General features: G+C 35.7%; 1 protein-coding gene across 1 annotated transcript in view; it reads right to left on the bottom strand.

The window, feature by feature from the left end:
- DOCK9 (dedicator of cytokinesis 9) overlaps nucleotides 1-18523 on the bottom strand; it is a 110886-nt gene that overhangs the window by 32325 nt on the left and 60038 nt on the right. Inside the window, exons 31-38 of the mRNA XM_082484944.1 lie at nucleotides 17386-17564; nucleotides 16484-16600; nucleotides 14867-14987; nucleotides 13889-14022; nucleotides 10556-10670; nucleotides 8888-8954; nucleotides 3591-3638; nucleotides 1618-1754 (exon numbers count right to left, since the gene is read on the bottom strand). Coding sequence (XP_082341070.1) covers nucleotides 1618-1754; nucleotides 3591-3638; nucleotides 8888-8954; nucleotides 10556-10670; nucleotides 13889-14022; nucleotides 14867-14987; nucleotides 16484-16600; nucleotides 17386-17564 — 918 coding nt within the window. The remainder of the gene's footprint in view (nucleotides 1-1617; nucleotides 1755-3590; nucleotides 3639-8887; nucleotides 8955-10555; nucleotides 10671-13888; nucleotides 14023-14866; nucleotides 14988-16483; nucleotides 16601-17385; nucleotides 17565-18523) is intronic.

The following is an 18523-nucleotide window of genomic DNA, read 5'->3' as shown; positions in this document are numbered from 1 at the left end:
ACAACTAAACAAAAAGACAACAACAAGACCAAAGATATAAAAATCAATTTCACATTTGACACAGCTTTCAGAGCAACATATTTTCACTTTGTAAAACCTCGGTCAATACAAGGTATAATATCCTGATATTCTTTAAATGCCCAACATTAAAAAAAAAACCCAAACTATTATCACTTTATGCAAAGTTATCTGAATGAGATACCTTCCTTCATAATTTCCTTCAGATGGAAAAGAACAGAAAGTCTCTTTTTATATAAGCATGCATTTATTAAAATCTTTCAGCTCACTGTTTCCTAAAAATCAATAAACTTTGCCAAATTCTGGAAGTATGAAATACCTTTTTACAGGGTCCAGAAACAGCCATGTTATTTATTTCCCAGAGATTTTTTTTTTTTTAAATCAGTCTTTATCCACAAAGTGTTTTACCTTACTATCCACAAAGTGTTTTACCTTACTGAATGTGTAGTCACATAGTGTAAAAGCTCTTTCTTTTGTATATCAAAAAACATGTAGAAATTATTATGATGAAGTAGTAGCAGACTGATTACAAGGAAAAATATAATTTGCACAGCTATATAATTTTCTGACTTTTTAAAATCAAAGAATTGTATTTCTTATATTTAAAAAGGCATGACAACACATTTAAAAATAGAGAGGATTGGTGGGATTTTTTTTCCAATTTTCCACTAGACTATGTGGTAAGTCTTGTGCAATTATGCTAACTCTTGCTTTGTATTACAGATAATGAGCTAAAAGATTTTAAAGGACAGTTAGATATGCTTTGGGAAATAAAAGGATGAACAGAGTGAACATACAGTTAATTCAAATAATTGCTTTACTGCACACAATTCTTTTCTATACCAGTGTTGTAATTTACTGGATTAGTCAACCAGTTTCATTGAGTTTTGAAGCTGAAAATTGAAAAATAGTGCTTCAGAATACTTTACATACAGTATATTTTGCAATTTAAGAGCAGCATGTTTAAAAAGATAGGCCACAAGCAGATTTAGTTTTCAATACAGCAGTCTTATACAAGCTGACTTCAACCTGATTAAATCTTACCATTGTCTACAGAAATTCCAAGAATACTTGATATCTTTCTCACACTGAAAACAGAAAAATCACTTCATTATTGGACGCTTTTTCACTTCTAGACAAACCAAATCATGGGCTTCACAATCTCTGTAGAAATTCTAAGAAACTTATTTCTCCTTAGAAGATGTCAAAACATGGAGATATGGTCAGAGTGCACATTTTACTTTTGGACTACTCAGTTATAAGACCAAGTGGGGAAAAAAATGAAGTTTAATAAAGCACATAGAAAAAAAAAGTAAATTTTGTAACTATATGCAGTACAAAGTTGAAGTGCATCTAATTTAAAACTATTAAAATACAATTTTAAAATATGCTGTAGTTAACCATGCTCCATGTTATGGCATCAGCCAGCATTGATTGTTCTATCATAAAGCAGGGAATAGACCATCAACTGATTCCAGCTATTTGTTTGACCTAGAACAATAAAAGTCATTGAAATGCACTGGTGTTGGCTCTGGGTCCTGTCTCTGGTGTTGTGGTACAGTTTGAGGATGACAAATGTTATCATGTCATGAGACTTACTGTGGTTAAAAGTGAGAGAGTTATCCAGGCTGCTCAGCTGCTGCAATCTGGCATGCATCATTCCTGTTCTGTTACGGGAAACAGGCAATGTCTGAGATTTTCGATCATGAACTATGGATCCCAACCCCTCCTGGTTCCTGCAAGATGGGTGAAATGGGATAGAAGCAAAAGTTAGACATGTCAAACTGCAGCAAGACAGGAAGTGTTAGTTAAGCACAAGAAGTTTTATAGAAAGAATTATCATGTAACCTATTTACTGTTTTATTTATAAAACAAAAATAGGTAGCTTAAGAAAAGCATCACAGCAAACTCTTTCTTAAAACCTCGAAGCATGGAAGCAAAAGCACACAAGCAGTTTCTCCTGAAGTGCTAAATTTACTTCAGAGCTTTTGAAAACATAAATATTTGAGAATATAAATATTCTGATAATATTCAGAACGCAAAACCAAATCCTCTATTTTGATTGTAAAAATTTTAGAAAAAAGTTAGAAAGACACACGGTGGTAAAATTAGAAAGCATACATGCAACAGGAGAGCAGGAATTAACTGAGGTATTATCATGTATATCTTACCCAAGCAGGAAGGGAGAAGAGCCATATACTTTGTTAAATTTGCAGCAATCAAGTGAAGAAAACAGAAAAGTGATCTGTGTTAGCAATCAGTACAGGCTAACTTCCTATTGTGTACCACCACCAGAGCTGATGAAAAATGAAAACCAGTGCTTGAATTACAGAATTCCCTGTTCCCTTTCATCCTCTGTCATTTGTGTATTTTAAGAGTTCGCGCATTGATTGTGATATACTTCAGTGTAATGACAATGTGAAAGACTAGAAAGCCGCATTTACCGGGAACATTCAGTATCTCTGCAGAACACCAGATGATTTCTATACCTTAACATTTTTAGCGTTAACATGCAGCACACAGACTAGTAAACAAAAAGGAAGTGTGGTAGTTTTCTCTACAAACTAGTCAAACAAATTAGTTTGAAGAATTTTTTACAAAAAGCCTGAAAATTAGAATTCTGTAAATCCAGAGATTGAAGTACATTTAAACACAAACCTTACAATCAAAACCTTAAGAAAGCCAGATTTATTTTGGCCTTTGATTTTTTTTAAGTTATGTGAACAGAGATGAGGGTTGTTTTTTTTTCTGAAAAATCTCCACGGAGATAGTAAACTTTGTTGTTTGTAGAAAAAGATTCACATACCATTAAAATATAAATCAAAACCAAAAAAGCTAACATTTTAGTCAGAATGCTTTACTACCCAAAGTCAGCAACAACTTTTTCACTGAGTTGAAGGGGGCCAGTATTTCAACCCCACAAGTTTAATTATAACAGAACGACTTTATCAACCACAGTGTAAGGCCTAAACAAGTTGCTGTATTTTACTCTATTAAAAAAACTACTTTGCATCAAAATCCACATTACTGCAAAGATATTCAAATAATTTAGTACATGCTTCTGACTCCAACAGATTTTCTCCTAAACAGCCTCCAAAGGGAATGTACAGGTATTTAACAGTACTTCAGACTTCACATTGGAAAACAGCAGCGTTGGAATGTTCACTACTCACCTTTTAGTAAAAACACTATATACAAAATTTCTAAAACATTTCAACAAACATGGTTCTATGGCCAAGTGAATAAACAAAACAATTAAATCATAAAATTTCTTCCCCAAAGACATAATTTCCAAGAAAACAATGCTGTAAGAGATAGCATTTAAGGGGTGGATTTTAAAGTAATTGATAATAAACACAACACACACACATCACTCTTAAACAGATATCAGACTTTCAGACAGGATAAAGATTTGTTAATATAGTAACCAGTTACTTACTTCAAACTGTTATGTATCATTTCACGATAACACTTATACTCGTGCAATTTATTTGTAATAGAGATTCAAGGTATATTGTACATACTATTATCCTTAGTGAACAAGACAGCGAGATTTAAATTCCACACAGTACCTGGCTATGTATCTTTTTCCCATGTACTGGAACTGATGTAAGCATACTCTGCAGAGAACACATAAGTCAGAGAAGCAACACTTAAAACAATCTCTTCTGGATTTATTTACACTGGAATTACTTAACTATTATTTTGTTTAACTTTAAACTTTCACATCATTAAACTTTTTAATTTCTCCCACCCTTAAAATTCCCTTCCACTTCCTAAGCCAGGAAAGGGTAAACATGGCTCTTCTGAAATCAGTCACAGATGGTTGTTGTTTTGGGCAAATTAGGATTAACAGCAAAAGGCATGTAAAGCTGCCCCCAGAGCGCACCTATCTCAACACTCTGAATCAAAACAGCTAGTGCGAGGCTAACAGTGACAAGGTAGAAGGGCCAAACAGTGAAAGACAACAAAACACCTTAGAAAACTGTAAAAAGTGAGTTCAAGTGCTTCATCTTGTATAGATTTTTTAAATATTTATAGAGAAGAAATGCTTAGCCTCAACTATCACAGGCAAAATTCCATCATGTAAAGTGAGGCCCACAGTTACAGTTATTTACAAATGAACAGCAGTACAGGACAAGTAACATGAAGAATGGAAGCAAAGAGATAACCAGACATTACATACACACACATACTTTGCAAAATGTGTGTAAGGGTTCAAAATAAAGGCAATACGTTTTGCTTTTTCTCCACTTGGCCTAAACTCTGTCTGTTACAGGTTGGGTTTCTTTTGTTTTGCTGTTTTGGGAGGCATTTTTTTGGTTGATTTTTGGTTGTGTATTTTGTTTGTTTATTTGTTTTTTGGGTTTTTATTAAGGTCTCCAGACTCCAGGATAACAACAACAGGGTTTCTGACAGAACTATTTTCTAAAGGGAATCTCCGTTTACACTAACAAGATAATAAATGCAAACAGAATCACAGAATCACAGAATTTTCAGAGTTGGAAGGGACCTCTAGAGATCATCTAGTCCAACTCCCCTGCTAAAGCAGGATTGCCTAGAGCACATTACTCAGGACTGCATCCAGGCGGGTCTTGAAATTCTCCAGAGAAGGGGACTCCACCACCTCCCTGGGCAGCCTGTGCCAGTGCTCTGTCACCCTCACCGTAAAGAAGTTTTTCCGTGTATTTGAACGGAACTTCCCATGTTCTAACTTGTGCCCATTGTCCCTCGTCCTGTCACTGGGAACCATTGAAAAGAGCCTGGCTCCATCCTCCTTTAACCCACCCTTGAGATACTTGTACGCCATAATAAGGTCTCCCCTCAGCCTTCTCTTCTCCAGGCTAAAGAGTCCCAGCTCTCTCAGCCTTTCCTCATAAGGCAGATGCTCCAAGCCCTTAATCATCTTAGTTGCCCTTTGCTGGACTCTCTCCAGCAGTTCCCTGTCCCTCTTGAACTGGGGAGCACAAAACTGGACACAGTATTCCAGTTGTGGCCTCACCAGTGCAGAGTAGAGGGGGAGAATGACCTCCCTCGACCTACTGGCCACACTCTTCCCTATGCAGCCCAGGATTCCATTGGCCTTTTTGGCAACAAGGGCACATTGCTGGGCCATGGATAATTTACTGTCTACCACAACCCCCGGATCCTTCTCCTCCGAGCTACTTCCCAGCGGGTCCGCCCCTAACCTATACTGGTGCCTAGCATTCTTCCTCCCCAGGTGCAGGACCTTGCACTTGGTTTTGTTGAACCTCATGAGGTTCTTCTCTGCCCAGCTCTCCAGCCTGTCCAGGTCACGCTGGATGGCAGCACGGTCCTCTGGGGTGTCAGCCATCCCACCCAGCTTGATATCATCAGCAAACTTGCTGAGGATACACTGTGTCCCCTCATCCAGGTCATTAATGAATATATTAAACAAAATGGGACCAAGTATTGACGCCTGGGGGACACCACTGGTTACAGGCCTCCGACTAGACTCTGTGCCGCTGATCACAACCCTCTGAGTTCTGTCCCGCAGCCAACTCTCAATCCACCTCACTGTCACCTCATCTAGCCCATACTTCCTCAGCTTCCTAATGAGGATGTCATGGGAGACAGTGTCAAAAGCCTTGCTAAAGTCAAGGTAGATGACATCCACGACTCTCCCCTCATCCAGCCAACCAGTTATAACATCATAGAAAGCTATCAGATTGGTCAAGCACAATCTACCCTTGGTAAATCCATGTTGACCACTTCCAATAACTTCCTGTTCCTCAACATGTTTGGAGATGACATCCAGAATGAGTCGCTCCATTACCTTCCCAGGGACAGAGGTGAGACTAACTGGTCTGTAGTTCCCTGGGTCCTCCTTCTTGCCTTTTTTGAAGATCAGAGTGATGTCAGCCTTCCTCCAGTCCTCATGCACCTCTCCTGTTCTCCAGAACTGTTCAAAGACGATGGAGAGCGGTCTAGCAATAACATCCGCCAGCTCTCTCAGCACTCGCGGGTGCATGTCATCAGGGCCCATGGACTTGTGAATGTCCAGCTTGGCCAAGTGGTCTCTGACACGGTCCTCCTCAACTGAGGGAAAATCTTCCTCTCTCCAGACCTTCCCCTTTGCCTCCAGAGTATGGGATTCATGAGGGACAGCTTTAGCAGTGAAGACCGAAGAAAAGAAGGCATTCAGTAACTCTGCCTTCTCTGTGTCTTCCACCACTAGGGCACCTGTCTCATTCACCAGTGGGCCTACATTTTCCCTAGTCTTCCTTTTTCTATTGATATACTCAAAGAATCTCTTCTTATTGTCTTTAACTGCAGTGGCCAAGCTGAGTTCTGATTGGGCTTTGGCCCTTCTCATTTTCCCCCTACATGCTTTGTTATATCTTGATAGTCCTCATAAGTTGCCAACCCCCTTTTCCAGAGAATGTAAACTTTTCTTTTTTTCCTGAGGTCCAGCTAAAGTTCTCTATTTAGCCAGGCTGGTCTTCTTCCCCGTCTGCTTGTTTTTCGAGACAAGGGGATGGCCTTCTCCTGCGCTTTTAAGAGCACCTGCTTGAAGTATGCCCAGCCTTCCTGGGCACCTTTGCTCTTCAAAACTGCCTCCCAAGGGACACTCTCAACCATGCTCCTAAACAGGCTAAAGTCTGCCCTTTGGAAATCCAAGGTGGCAGTTCTGCTGGCTCCCCGCCTTACTTGATCAAGAATTGAAAATTCTATCATTTCGTGATCACTCTGCCCAAGGCGACCTCCAACCTTTACATCCCCCACAAGACCTTCTCTGTTAACAAACAGTAGGTCCAGTAGAGCATTTCCCCTAGTTGGTTCCTTCGCCAGCTGTGTTAGGAAGTTGTCTTCCACACACTCCAGGAACCTCCATGACTGTTCCCTCTCTGCTGCGTAGTATTTCCAGCAGACATCTGGGAAGTTGAAGTCCCCCACAAGAATAAGGGCAGATGATTGTGAGACCTCTGCCAGCTGATTATAGAATACTTCATCGGCTTCTACATCCTGATTGGGAGGTCTATAACAAACTCCCATCACGATGTCTGCCTTATTGGCCTTCCCCTTAATTCTTATCCATACAAAAGTCCAAGAACATTTTTTCATTAAAAAAAAAATCTATACTTTTGGATGATGCTTTAAAGAATCATAATACTACTGGTTCAGATCCAACAAGAAAGTTGAAGATACAACCTAATTTGCCAGGTGCCTCTGCTTGTCTTCACAACTAGTAAGTACATAACACTGATGACTAATAAACTAGAAGTCACGCTTTCAAATCAAGAAATACCGTGTGAATGGAGGCTGTAATAATGATTTTATTTGACTCTTTTCCCACTGTAAGTAATTATCCTAATAATTCAGAACACTTAATGCAACTTCCCTTGTCCCATGGGTAGGAATATTCTACAAGTTCTTTTTTAAAGTGTAAATACAAACTGAAAGGCAGTTTTCAGGGTTTCTTTTCCATGTGCCAGTTGGGAACGAGGGAGAAGACTGGCAAACAGTCTCTTCAACTCAGCTCCATTTTGTACTCAGACCTTAAGTAGATGAGCTGTCTCCAAACTGTGGAGTCAGAATGCTGTTTGCCTCCCCCAAACTTATCACTCTAACCTCAATTCCCCCTTCTGGTATCTTCTTGTCTGTTTTAGACTCTAAGTTTTTCAGAAAAAGTTCTTTCTATAGGGAATATCTACCTACCTACCTACCAGAAACACTGTCTTACTGAGGTAATGAGAAACTATTGTAATGACCTGTATTGATAAAAATCATCGTCAAATCAAACATTATTTGCATTGGCAAAATATTCCTAGAATTTGAAGAGGCGGACCTTTATGACCGTTGTTCCTGCTCTAGTTTAAGGAACTGTGATATCATACCCTGCACAAATGAGATAGAAATTTTATTCTGTATTCTATATACTGCTATTGGGGTGGAAAACTTTGATAATTAGTAATTTGAGATTACTGATTTGATCACAAACCAATCCTATCCACCCCTTAAATAAGAAGTATCTAATGGCAAAATACTGTTCACCACTGATTCTGTACAGTTTACACCTCATACTTCAGAGACACTACTAAGTAGGCTCATTTACTTGTTCAGTTCTGTCTCTGGTACAATTAATATCATACCGGATGTACTCAAACGATGAGTTAAAACACTATCTACAATATAGTCCTAAAATAGTCCTTGAGTAGCACATCCCACAACACAATTAACAACTGATATTACATCGATTGAGCCTCTACTACAGAAACAAAGGAATGCAGTCCAGTGAAACAAGCATGGCAAGCAGAATGGCTTCTGTGGCACACCACTTCAAGCAAACAGTGCCTTCCTCACTTTTTATTAATGCATCAGTCAATTTTCATCAACAAACACACCAAGTGTGCATAGGGATGGAGTGTAGCCATCGATAACAAATACTGGATGCATCCTATTTCTTTTCCCTTACAGAATGGCAGAAGACACAAGAGGAATGCTAGGAGGACAGTTCACATCCCTTTGCTTCTGAAGTTATGCAATTCAATCAATTTTGATATGCAACCATATAATTTCAGCAGTTCACGTTACAAGTTGCATTTTAATGCAGACAGGTAACAAGACAGTTCGTTCCTCTTCCATGAGCATAGCAATATTCTGAGCACCACTCCTTGTTTAGAAACTTCCCGAGATCACTTCTGTACAGCCTAATTCCAGAAACTATCATGGAATTGGAGACAAATGCAGTTGTGCACATCAAGTTAAGGACTTACAAACAGATCAGGATGAGATTATTTTTTCAAAGAAATAAATAAAAATGTATATACACACTTCTATCCACGCTCATGTTTTTAAAACCATACATTTTGCTATGCTGTTATGACAAGCTCAACAAAAATCTTACTCTGTGATAGTGAAAAAGTCCATGAGTTCAGATTTTGTAGCCTTGTTCCAATATGTAAACAATGCATCTAGGAAAATGAAAAATATTAAAAACAAGACAAAAGGCAACAAACACACAAAAATATTAAGTAGAAGAGTTAGCATCAGTTCTGAGTTTTCAAATAATGAGGAGTCAGAGAATCTAAAAATGGATTGTGGAGTACAGATAACTATTACTATTTAAAGTTTTCCTTGAAACTGATTATACAAATGCACATATCAGTTCTCCAAATGAATTTCTACAATATGCTTTTAGTTAATTCATAATATTCCTATACAATTTCATATTTTAAATAGTTATATTTGTGTACTCGGTAGTGAATACAGTGTTCTAAAAATACAAGACTTCAGGAAACTTTGGACTGCTGGTCCTATAACCTGCTTCTTTATAAACTGGTCTCAACATTTTTTAAATGCAAATTTATGATTTCTTCTTTTTGAATTTACAATGCCTTACTATGGATGTTTTTCAGCACAGGTTTCAGATTTTCTTTATTTGCACAGATTTAAAAATTGGCTATGTATATTCTACAAAGCTTGTAAGTACATAGCCAAGGCTTGATCTTTTTTGTCAAAAATGTTCAAAATTAGCTAACGAATTCAAAATTATTACAGAGAGGTATGGCAAAGTTTATTTCACACTTGTTCATTTCCAGGAGAATTGAGATCAAAAAAACCCCACTGTGCTTATGTAAATTTTAACTTGAATTTCCTTGAAATATGTAAAAACTAGTCAGTATTTCTAAGAGTAAAATAATGAAAAAGATATTTTTGAGGTTTTTTATTCTTTGTAATTAAAATACATAAAATAATATCTATGTAATTACATGAAAATCTAATGTTGTGACTGGATATTGAATACTTATTAACCTTTCAATTCTCATTCTTGATTAAGTAGTGTAATACATTAGAGTTCAAGTACTACATAAACTTGGATTTTAGCAATTAAGATGAAAATAGGCACAGAAAATAAATTAACTACTTTTAATATGTTTAGCACAAACTGAAAAATTCAATATTTTTACCAAAAGGGACTTGCCCTCTTTTTAAAATGTTGATCAAGGATAGGGACGATTCTGAGTTGTGTGATCCCAGTAAAAAATTAAGATTTGCTACTCATGCAGTATTTCTATACCCCGCAACCTTCTCCAGGATAATATGACACTGTCAAAAATTCACTGGATCATCTCACAAACATCCCTGGAGAATGAAGAAGCACTAATATCCCCATTCCAGAAATTGAAATACACACAGCGGTCAAATTATTTGGTTCCCTGTCATACAGGAAGTTCCACAGAATGGAGGAAATGACTAGCCCAAGACTCTTCTACTGATCAATGAACTATTCTTAACCTCCATTTTCTAAACCAGACTGTACAATCACACAAAAGTACTTGCTTTCTTACCAAGTCCTTTAATTAGGCTGACACTTTGAAAGAACAATGAGTATTTAATGCTCACAAGGATTCAGTCAGAGTTTAATTTGAGCAATTACACGTATCTCTAAAACAAAGCACAACATGGTACCTACCACATAAAATACTCTGCTGATTTTGAAAAGCTATTAAAACTACAGGCGTAAATCCAAAACATGATTTCAAATTTATGAAAAATAAGTGGAATTACCTACCTTCTGACATACTTCTTAAAATATGAAGGAAACACATGAGCAGACTTTTGATCTCTGCTTGGTCAAGTTTGTCATATCGAACTACAGAACCTCCTAAAGTGCTGCTCTGTTGGTTCTGAAAATAAAACAAACGTATTTTGGCTGAAGGCTGATTTAAACTGATAATAAACTAAAATGTTTTAAAATGCCTTATTAATTCCTGCAACAGAAAAAGGATCTCGGAACAGAGACAAAAAATGTTTCATGTAGAGACAGGTCACTAAAACACACATATTACACACGAGAAGTATACCAAATTAATCCTTTTTATCTTTGTTTATTTTTATGTCCTTCTTTGTATGATATTTTTCCCCCAGAAGGAGGAGTAAGAGGAAAGGTTACCTATCAGTGATTATTAATCAAGTTAATTATACACAGATACCCACATTGTAGAAATCAGGCATGCCCCTTCTGCTTAGATGAGCTACTTTAAAAATAAATGTTACTGTTAGGTGATACATATATGTTCCTTTGCTTTTGAAGAGACTTTTATGCTGAACTGTAGACAGACCTGCCTCTACAAATTTCTTTCCATTTAAAGATGTAGGAACCTCAAGGAAAACATATGAATGGCAAGAATATGCATTCTTGAAGACTAACTACTGATAAGTAATTTGCCTTTGTCTCAGAAAAATAAAAATAATAAAAAAGAAAGTCTTTCTCCCTGCTTCATTTATTTATACAATTCCTACACTTGTGGGAAGTTAATCAGCAATGTGCAATACTAAAGTCTGTCTAAAAAGAAAACAAAACCACCCATAACTGATCTTTCAAAATGTGTACTACAGAAAAAAAAGAAAAAATAAAACTGTGAGAATATATAAATTGAACTGTAGGGAAAGACTTATCGGTAAAAGAAAAACTTCCACACAATGAAATGTTACAAAATCCTCAGTCTGAGGATTTAAATGTTTTTTTAAAGGATAAATTATGCCTTTTTTAGTGCCTAATTCTCACTTCCAATATGAGGCCACTTATGCAAATGGAAAATGAACCAGACATTTAATAAGTCTGCCACAAAGTCAACAGTCTGGTACAATTGATCTGTGCAAGTCTGGTTTCTACAAGAAAGTTGGATCATCTTGGCTCCGTGACCTTTTCAAGGACACACACCGGTGTTGGAAGAAATCCTTCATATCAAAATTAGAAAAAACAAAACCAAAACCAAAACCAAACCAAGCAATGACAAGCTCCATAGACTCAAAGGAGAAAAGCACTTGGTTTCACAAAGTGAGAAGTGCCAATACCTTAAGGGTAGAACAACCCTTCCAGGAACTCTCCTCACTGAAAGCAGGAGACATGCTGATCCATGAGGCAACATTTCACAGCATACACATCAATTCACTGCTGAGCCCTTTAACACATTCCATGTAAAAGGAAAGAATTGCTGTCCTAAAACAATCTGTGTAAATCTGTCACATGCTAGCCATCGAATGGATGCGCAGTGACACTGAATGTGCAACTACAATTAATACTATCCAGAAGATACTGAAATTTAGGAAGAAATTGTCACTTATATAAGCCTGATTATTGCAGATTCTAAAGATCTCACAAATTGTTTATCTTTGAAGTATCTCTGGTGAACAAGGAGGTGCTATTATACAGCCTTATGGATACTGTAGCAGAGCAGAAACAGAATTTGAGTTTCCTAGACTTCTGGATACTGTCCACAGCACTACATAATATTCCCTCTAAAATAGTTGAAAATGTACATAGATAAAAGTAGGAATATTGCTACTCACAATCTTAATTTAAAATCATGTCAATAACCTATAAAGTATGTACATATTAAAATAGAAACTGATATACTTCCAGCCAATTCTGATTCCACAAGTATAGTTTTACAGGTTATTCTAAAAGCAAATTAGAACAAAAACATGGCTCTTCAGTAATGATATCAAGCAATGGGCAAAAATTCGGAGATAACGTGCACGGAACAACTGATCTACTAGAAAGAAAGTTTGGAAAGCAATGAATAAGAAGGCAGGATTAAGTATTACTCAGGGAAAATATTAACAAGCATGCAAAACGTAAATCCTGTATTACCTAAATTGGCAGACCAGAGTAGAATTTTCAAAGGATGTTCACTCCTTTGAAAACCCTTTTACTTGGTAAAAACACTACACATTAGTAATTAACAACATGACAACTAGGTAATAGATGACAGCATTGCCATTTAGCAACAGTGTATGCACAAGATATTTCTTCATTTACTTGATCAATGTCAACAATTTTTTTAGTTCTATTTATATTAAAGACCCTAAGACTCAAATTCTGCTGATATTTACGCTGATTGGATTTTTATGCTTAAATCAAATCATATACATGAACTATTCCAGGTTTGGCATTTAATAGCATTTTACATGGTTATATTGTACATTTTCGCCTTGAGGTTCAACTGTTGCAAAGAAGTGGCAAAACTACTGATCACACACTTCACTCAGAAGCTTAACTATACCAAGCACAAAAACCAAATACTTCTTGTAACTGAAGAGAGAAAGCAGCATGCAAAATTTTCTCTGGCAAAGCTGGAATTGTCAGAAGTGAAAAATCCATAGTAACACGGTTTTTCTTTGCAGGGTGAGAATTTTCTTCTTCTTCTCCATTAGGGCGCATAGCATGAGCAGAGTGCCTTCTGAGAAGCTTCTCTCTCTGCCACACGAAGGCATGTCAGAGTCAAGGGGAAAAAGTAAACATGTTGTGACTTGCACAACAAGATCTAAGAAAATGAAATGTGATCAATATCAACACAAGCTCTAGAAAGACACGACTGAATACCTCATAGCTACTGCAGCCAGAGCTCCTAATTTGTAACAGCTTTAAAGTGAAATGATTTAAAAAAGTCAAACTAACAAAAAAGAAATCACCTAGAGAAAGCACAGCAACTGTTTTTTTACACATTTTAAAAATGCTACATATATGGCGTATAGAACAGGATGGAGTGAAGGCCTCCACAAAATCAAAGAAGCTGCCCTAACTAGAATTCAATTCTCAAGCGAAATTCAACACACTTCATCTAGTACCTTTCTCTAGCAAGGGAAACAACTACTGCTTGTTTACATCTCTACATTTAAAATCTTTTTCTATTTTCCGCAAAACTGCTTAATAAATGCAATGCAAAAGGAATTCATATGATAATTATTTTGCAAAAGAAAGAACTTATGTAAAATTATGCTCTAGAGTTATTCTAGAAAGCCCATTCTCAATGGAGATTACAGAAGTTAACTCTTATGAGAATTAAGATGAAATTTTAGGAATACTCTTCAGTTCTTTATTTTGATTTGGGTTTTTTACCTTGTCAAGGGAATTGCTCTTGTCACTTTGTCTTTCTGGGAGACTGTTTCCTGAGTCTGTGCTTATAAGAGAGCCTCTTGAGTCAGCGTTCCTCACGCTATTAATATTTGGAGTTGATGTGGTGTATGGGGAAGCTAAAAAAAAAACCAAAACAATATAAATATCTCAAACAATACATATACTGAAAAAAATGAGTCCATAGTTTAGTCAGACTTCTAAAACCACCATATATTTTTTTTTAAGAAGGCAAGTAATTAATTCAATTTTCTTTTAATGAAGACAAACTTATTCTAGAGTTTCATCAAAGTATATATGTATGTACATACACACAGATTGATGTACAACTACATACACTCACACATAAAAACATGTAGCAATACATAAACACTTATGTGAAGAAGCATGTGTATTTAAAAAAACATCCTCTTCCCCTTTTTTATCTGGTTTTGGGTTTGTTTTGATTTGGTTTTAATTGACTAGTAAGTGACACAACTAATTACAGCAGACAACAACAAAAATAAAAACAGATTAAAAAGCCAGACAGGAGGATGCCCGCAGGTGTGCGCAAGCAGTACTCCACTTAGAGGTGATCTATAACATCATGTACAAAATCATGGATTATGGCACTCTTGCCATAAGTGTCTACGGCTAGTCTTATCTCCTATTTCTCTGCAGCAAGACAAAACCTATCGCCTTCATCACGGAAAAAAACAAACCAGCTCTCTCCAGAAAACAGCTTTAGTTTCAAATAGAAAAGCAAAACCAAAAAGATCCCAAAAGAAAGATTTCATGTACAGGCTGTGAATTCTGGCCCACATAGAACTGCTAATTGCATTAGGGTTCTGTTAATTAAAGCAGCAATAACATTCAAGTATACATGCAGAGAGCAACCAAAGTTGAACACAACAATTATTTCTGGTAACAAAGGAAAAAGGAAACTGGTTCTTTTCAAAATTATTTTATTTTTTAAGTGCTTACCAATGCCAGAGATAACACCAAATAGATCTTTAGGAAGATTGTTATCCAATGTGTTTCCTGATTTTTGTGGTGTTACTAGCTGACTTGCAGTTGGCAAATTAAGTGCATCATCCTTTGCACTCTGTTTGGAAAAGAGAGGAAAATGAGGTTATTATTTTCCAACATTATGGATTTAGTGAATATGACATACTTTACCTTTGAGGCCAGTATTTGGTATACATTTGTTTCTTAAATTTTAATTTCTATTAAATATGGTCAAAAAGATGGAATGAGATGTTCAGGTATTTACACAAGCTTGGGATAGCCTAAAACCTAATATACCTCAGGAAACATTGAAGAACTTAATATTCCATTGCATTTTAAACACTATAAAACAGATATCATCAAAAGACCCAAACATTTCTCTTGTTGGAAGGGTATTGTGACTTTCTTTCTTAATACCAAATAGAACACAGCAAGATATGGACAAAAATAAAATACATTAATAATTAAATCTTCGATTCAATAATTGTATGCCACTATAATATAGCAATACAATTCTTGACAAATTCCATTTGAATTCATTCTCCTGCAGCCCTCTTACACTACAGATGTTCCAAAAGCACACTCCTTTATGGTTAAAAATTATTCTCTAATTTCTAGAAAATTAACCAATTTTTTTTTGTGGTCCATTTATTTCATTTATGTTGGACTGAACTGGAAAATAAACTTAAAATCTACCACCAATATGCAATTCTTTCTGCTGAACAGCAACAGCAACTACTGGATCTGTTGGGATTTTAGCAAACAACTAATTCTCTATGTGTTTTATGTCAGAGGAATGTCCTCTTGCATAAAAATGCAAGTGCCTCCAATGCCAGGCACTGTATGTGCAAGTGCCTCCAATGCCAGGATCCACAAGAACAGAGGCAAACTGTTTATACAAACTAGCAGGCAGACTGGAGAAGGGTATTTTTTGAGTAAAAAACAGAGACAATTTAATCTCACAAAAAATGTATCAAAACTGGTTAACAGATACAAAAGGAAGGCCATTAAATTGTAGAAAAAAAAAAAGATTTTTTTTACTTCAAATACATCGTTCCTTCAGCTTCTTTGGCTGCTCTTCTTAGAACACTCAAAAAGATGCAGTAGGTCCAATCCTGTGTGGTCTATAGTTTGTATTGAAACATAGGCACATGCACCAGAGATATAGAAAAGGTGAGATGTTACACGGCAGTATAATCACACGGCATTAGAATGATGCTGTGGCAATCTCTGTGGCCTAGCATTCTCCGAAAATCTTAACAGGTTCAAGTAAAGATCAATAAACCCACTGTAACCTGTATGTAGGACCACACTAGCCAATTATGTTAGGCGTAACTTAGCTGGACCAGAGAAACTGCAGCCAAAATCATGAAGGTTAATTAAGCTTTTACCTTTATAATTTTCCACTAGACTTTGAGCAACCTGGCCTAATGGAAGGTGTCCCTGCGCATTCTATGATTCTAAAAAAACAAGGAGAACAAACTTCTGAAGCTTATGAAACCCTGTTTGTGAGAAGTATGGTGTTCCATATACACATTACCAATAAATTATTATAAAAATAATTCAGAATATCAAATAGAAACAGTCACTCACATTGCTGGAAGGGTTAACAGGAAATGGAGATACATCTTTAACATTGATTCGCTGAACGTTTTCTATGAGCAGTCCAAAGAGCGGCAAATACATAGTGGCTATTCTTGCTTGATGGCTCTATTTAGAGTTTAACAGTTCATTAACAAATTACAGATTTAATTTTTAATCACTGATTTTTTTTAAGCTAGTCAATCCTAAATTACAAAAAAGGAGCATTTAATAGATATTTGCCAAGCTAGGGCCCACATCGATATGTTCATAAATGGCAAAACAAGTGATCTTCACTGTATTTAATTCTAATTCACAGAAGGTCAGTAAATTTTATTTACTGTTTCAATATAATGCAGAAAAAAAACCCTAAATTAATATGATTTTAGCTAAGATGAACCAAGTAAATTAATATTATGTTAGCTTGATAAATTAACGATATCTTCCATTAAAATTTTATGGCGTCTCCACAGCACAGCTGAAGTTAAAAAAAGTCAGGAAAATTAAAAATCACTCAAAATTTACTACTATGGCTTGTAACTTTCTCATACTTATTTTACAAATAATACATGATGGAAGGACAGCTGACAAATATTAGACCTTAACGTTTAATGAAAATAAGAGCTTTAAAAACATTGTAAAAATCTGGTTACTTTAAGAACAACAGTTAGATTACACTGTGCTAAATGTAATAAAACGTAATAAACACACCTAATTATGTTAAAAGGCACTTTGTGTTTTCATTTGGTAAAAATATGTGATTTTCAGATTGATTTTGATAAAATTTTCATACATATTTTCATCACAGTCTGAACAGAAATAGCATTGTTGCAAATTAACAAGTTTTTTGTGACAGAAATGTTTGCACACTTAATCTTTATTATTTTGTACTACTAGAATAGCAATACACTTACCCTGGAAGCATATCTATCATCAAAAGAATGCTTTATCATCAAATTCTTGAGTACACTGATAGCAATCTGCCGCACGTCTCTGAACTCTTGTAACGCGTTGCCCACCTCCCTTAGAAGCAGTCCCACTAAGAAGTGATTTTTACAGAACTCATCAGTTAACGAATAGTCCAGGTGAAGGTCTGGAAGTAAAGTACAAGTTCTGTGTAAGGAATGGTATTACTTAAATCAATTTATCAATTAGCTTAAGGCTGAACGGAAATGTTTCCAACATTATTGACAAATTCATATATATTCATACACATAGAATATTTAATCATAGTTATTAATACATCCCCAGCCCAATTCACTGCATAATGATGCATTTATTAAACACACAATGACGATATATATTCAATCAACAGAACATGGATAAATCTAAATAAGTTATCTTAAAAAAAAATAATTAAATACTGTCCAATATTCAAAAGTGTTCCTATTAAATTTATCTGGAGCAGCCTTTTATAGCTCCAAATTCAAATTTTAAATCTATATTCAGGCACTGAAAACACATATAGTGCACAAAGGTTGTGCAAATTCTATCTTTCATGAATTTAGTTGTATGGTACAAGTAGAATTTAATTTTTAGTCTGTGGTTCAGTCCTAGGTTAATAAATCTGAAGGACTGCAGGCAAAACATGGATTAAGCAGTTTTAGATTTCTGTGCCACAGTATTAAGTTCCTTCTTCATTATCTTACACAAGTATCTATTATGAATATAAACTATAAAGTCTGCTAACAACTGTGATCTTGGTTAATTGATTTTCTCTAAGAAAATGGTCCTAAAAATTTGCAGTGTGTAGTAAAAATGTAATGAAGAGACTGCATTTGCAACACACATGACCAAATTATGCAATTTCATCTCAATATATCACACAATAACATTTAAACAAGATAACATACATGAATGTACGGAAATCAGACTTGCATTGTAATACAGTAGACAATTTTTCTGCTACAATTAAACAATACTATATTTTCCAGAAATATTTATATAGTCAGTGTTAATGGCAATAGAATTGGAATTCAAGAACATTTTATTTGAACATTTGCACTTAACCCACTGCGATGCAATTTTATTTCATGAAGTATTTCTAGTAGT

Source organism: Vanellus vanellus, assembly GCF_965231255.1.
Source record: "Vanellus vanellus genome assembly, chromosome: 1".
In the NCBI taxonomy this organism is placed as follows: Eukaryota; Metazoa; Chordata; class Aves; order Charadriiformes; family Charadriidae; genus Vanellus; species Vanellus vanellus.
Note: the sequence above shows the minus strand (reverse complement) of the source record. Positions and strands in the feature narration are given on the sequence as shown.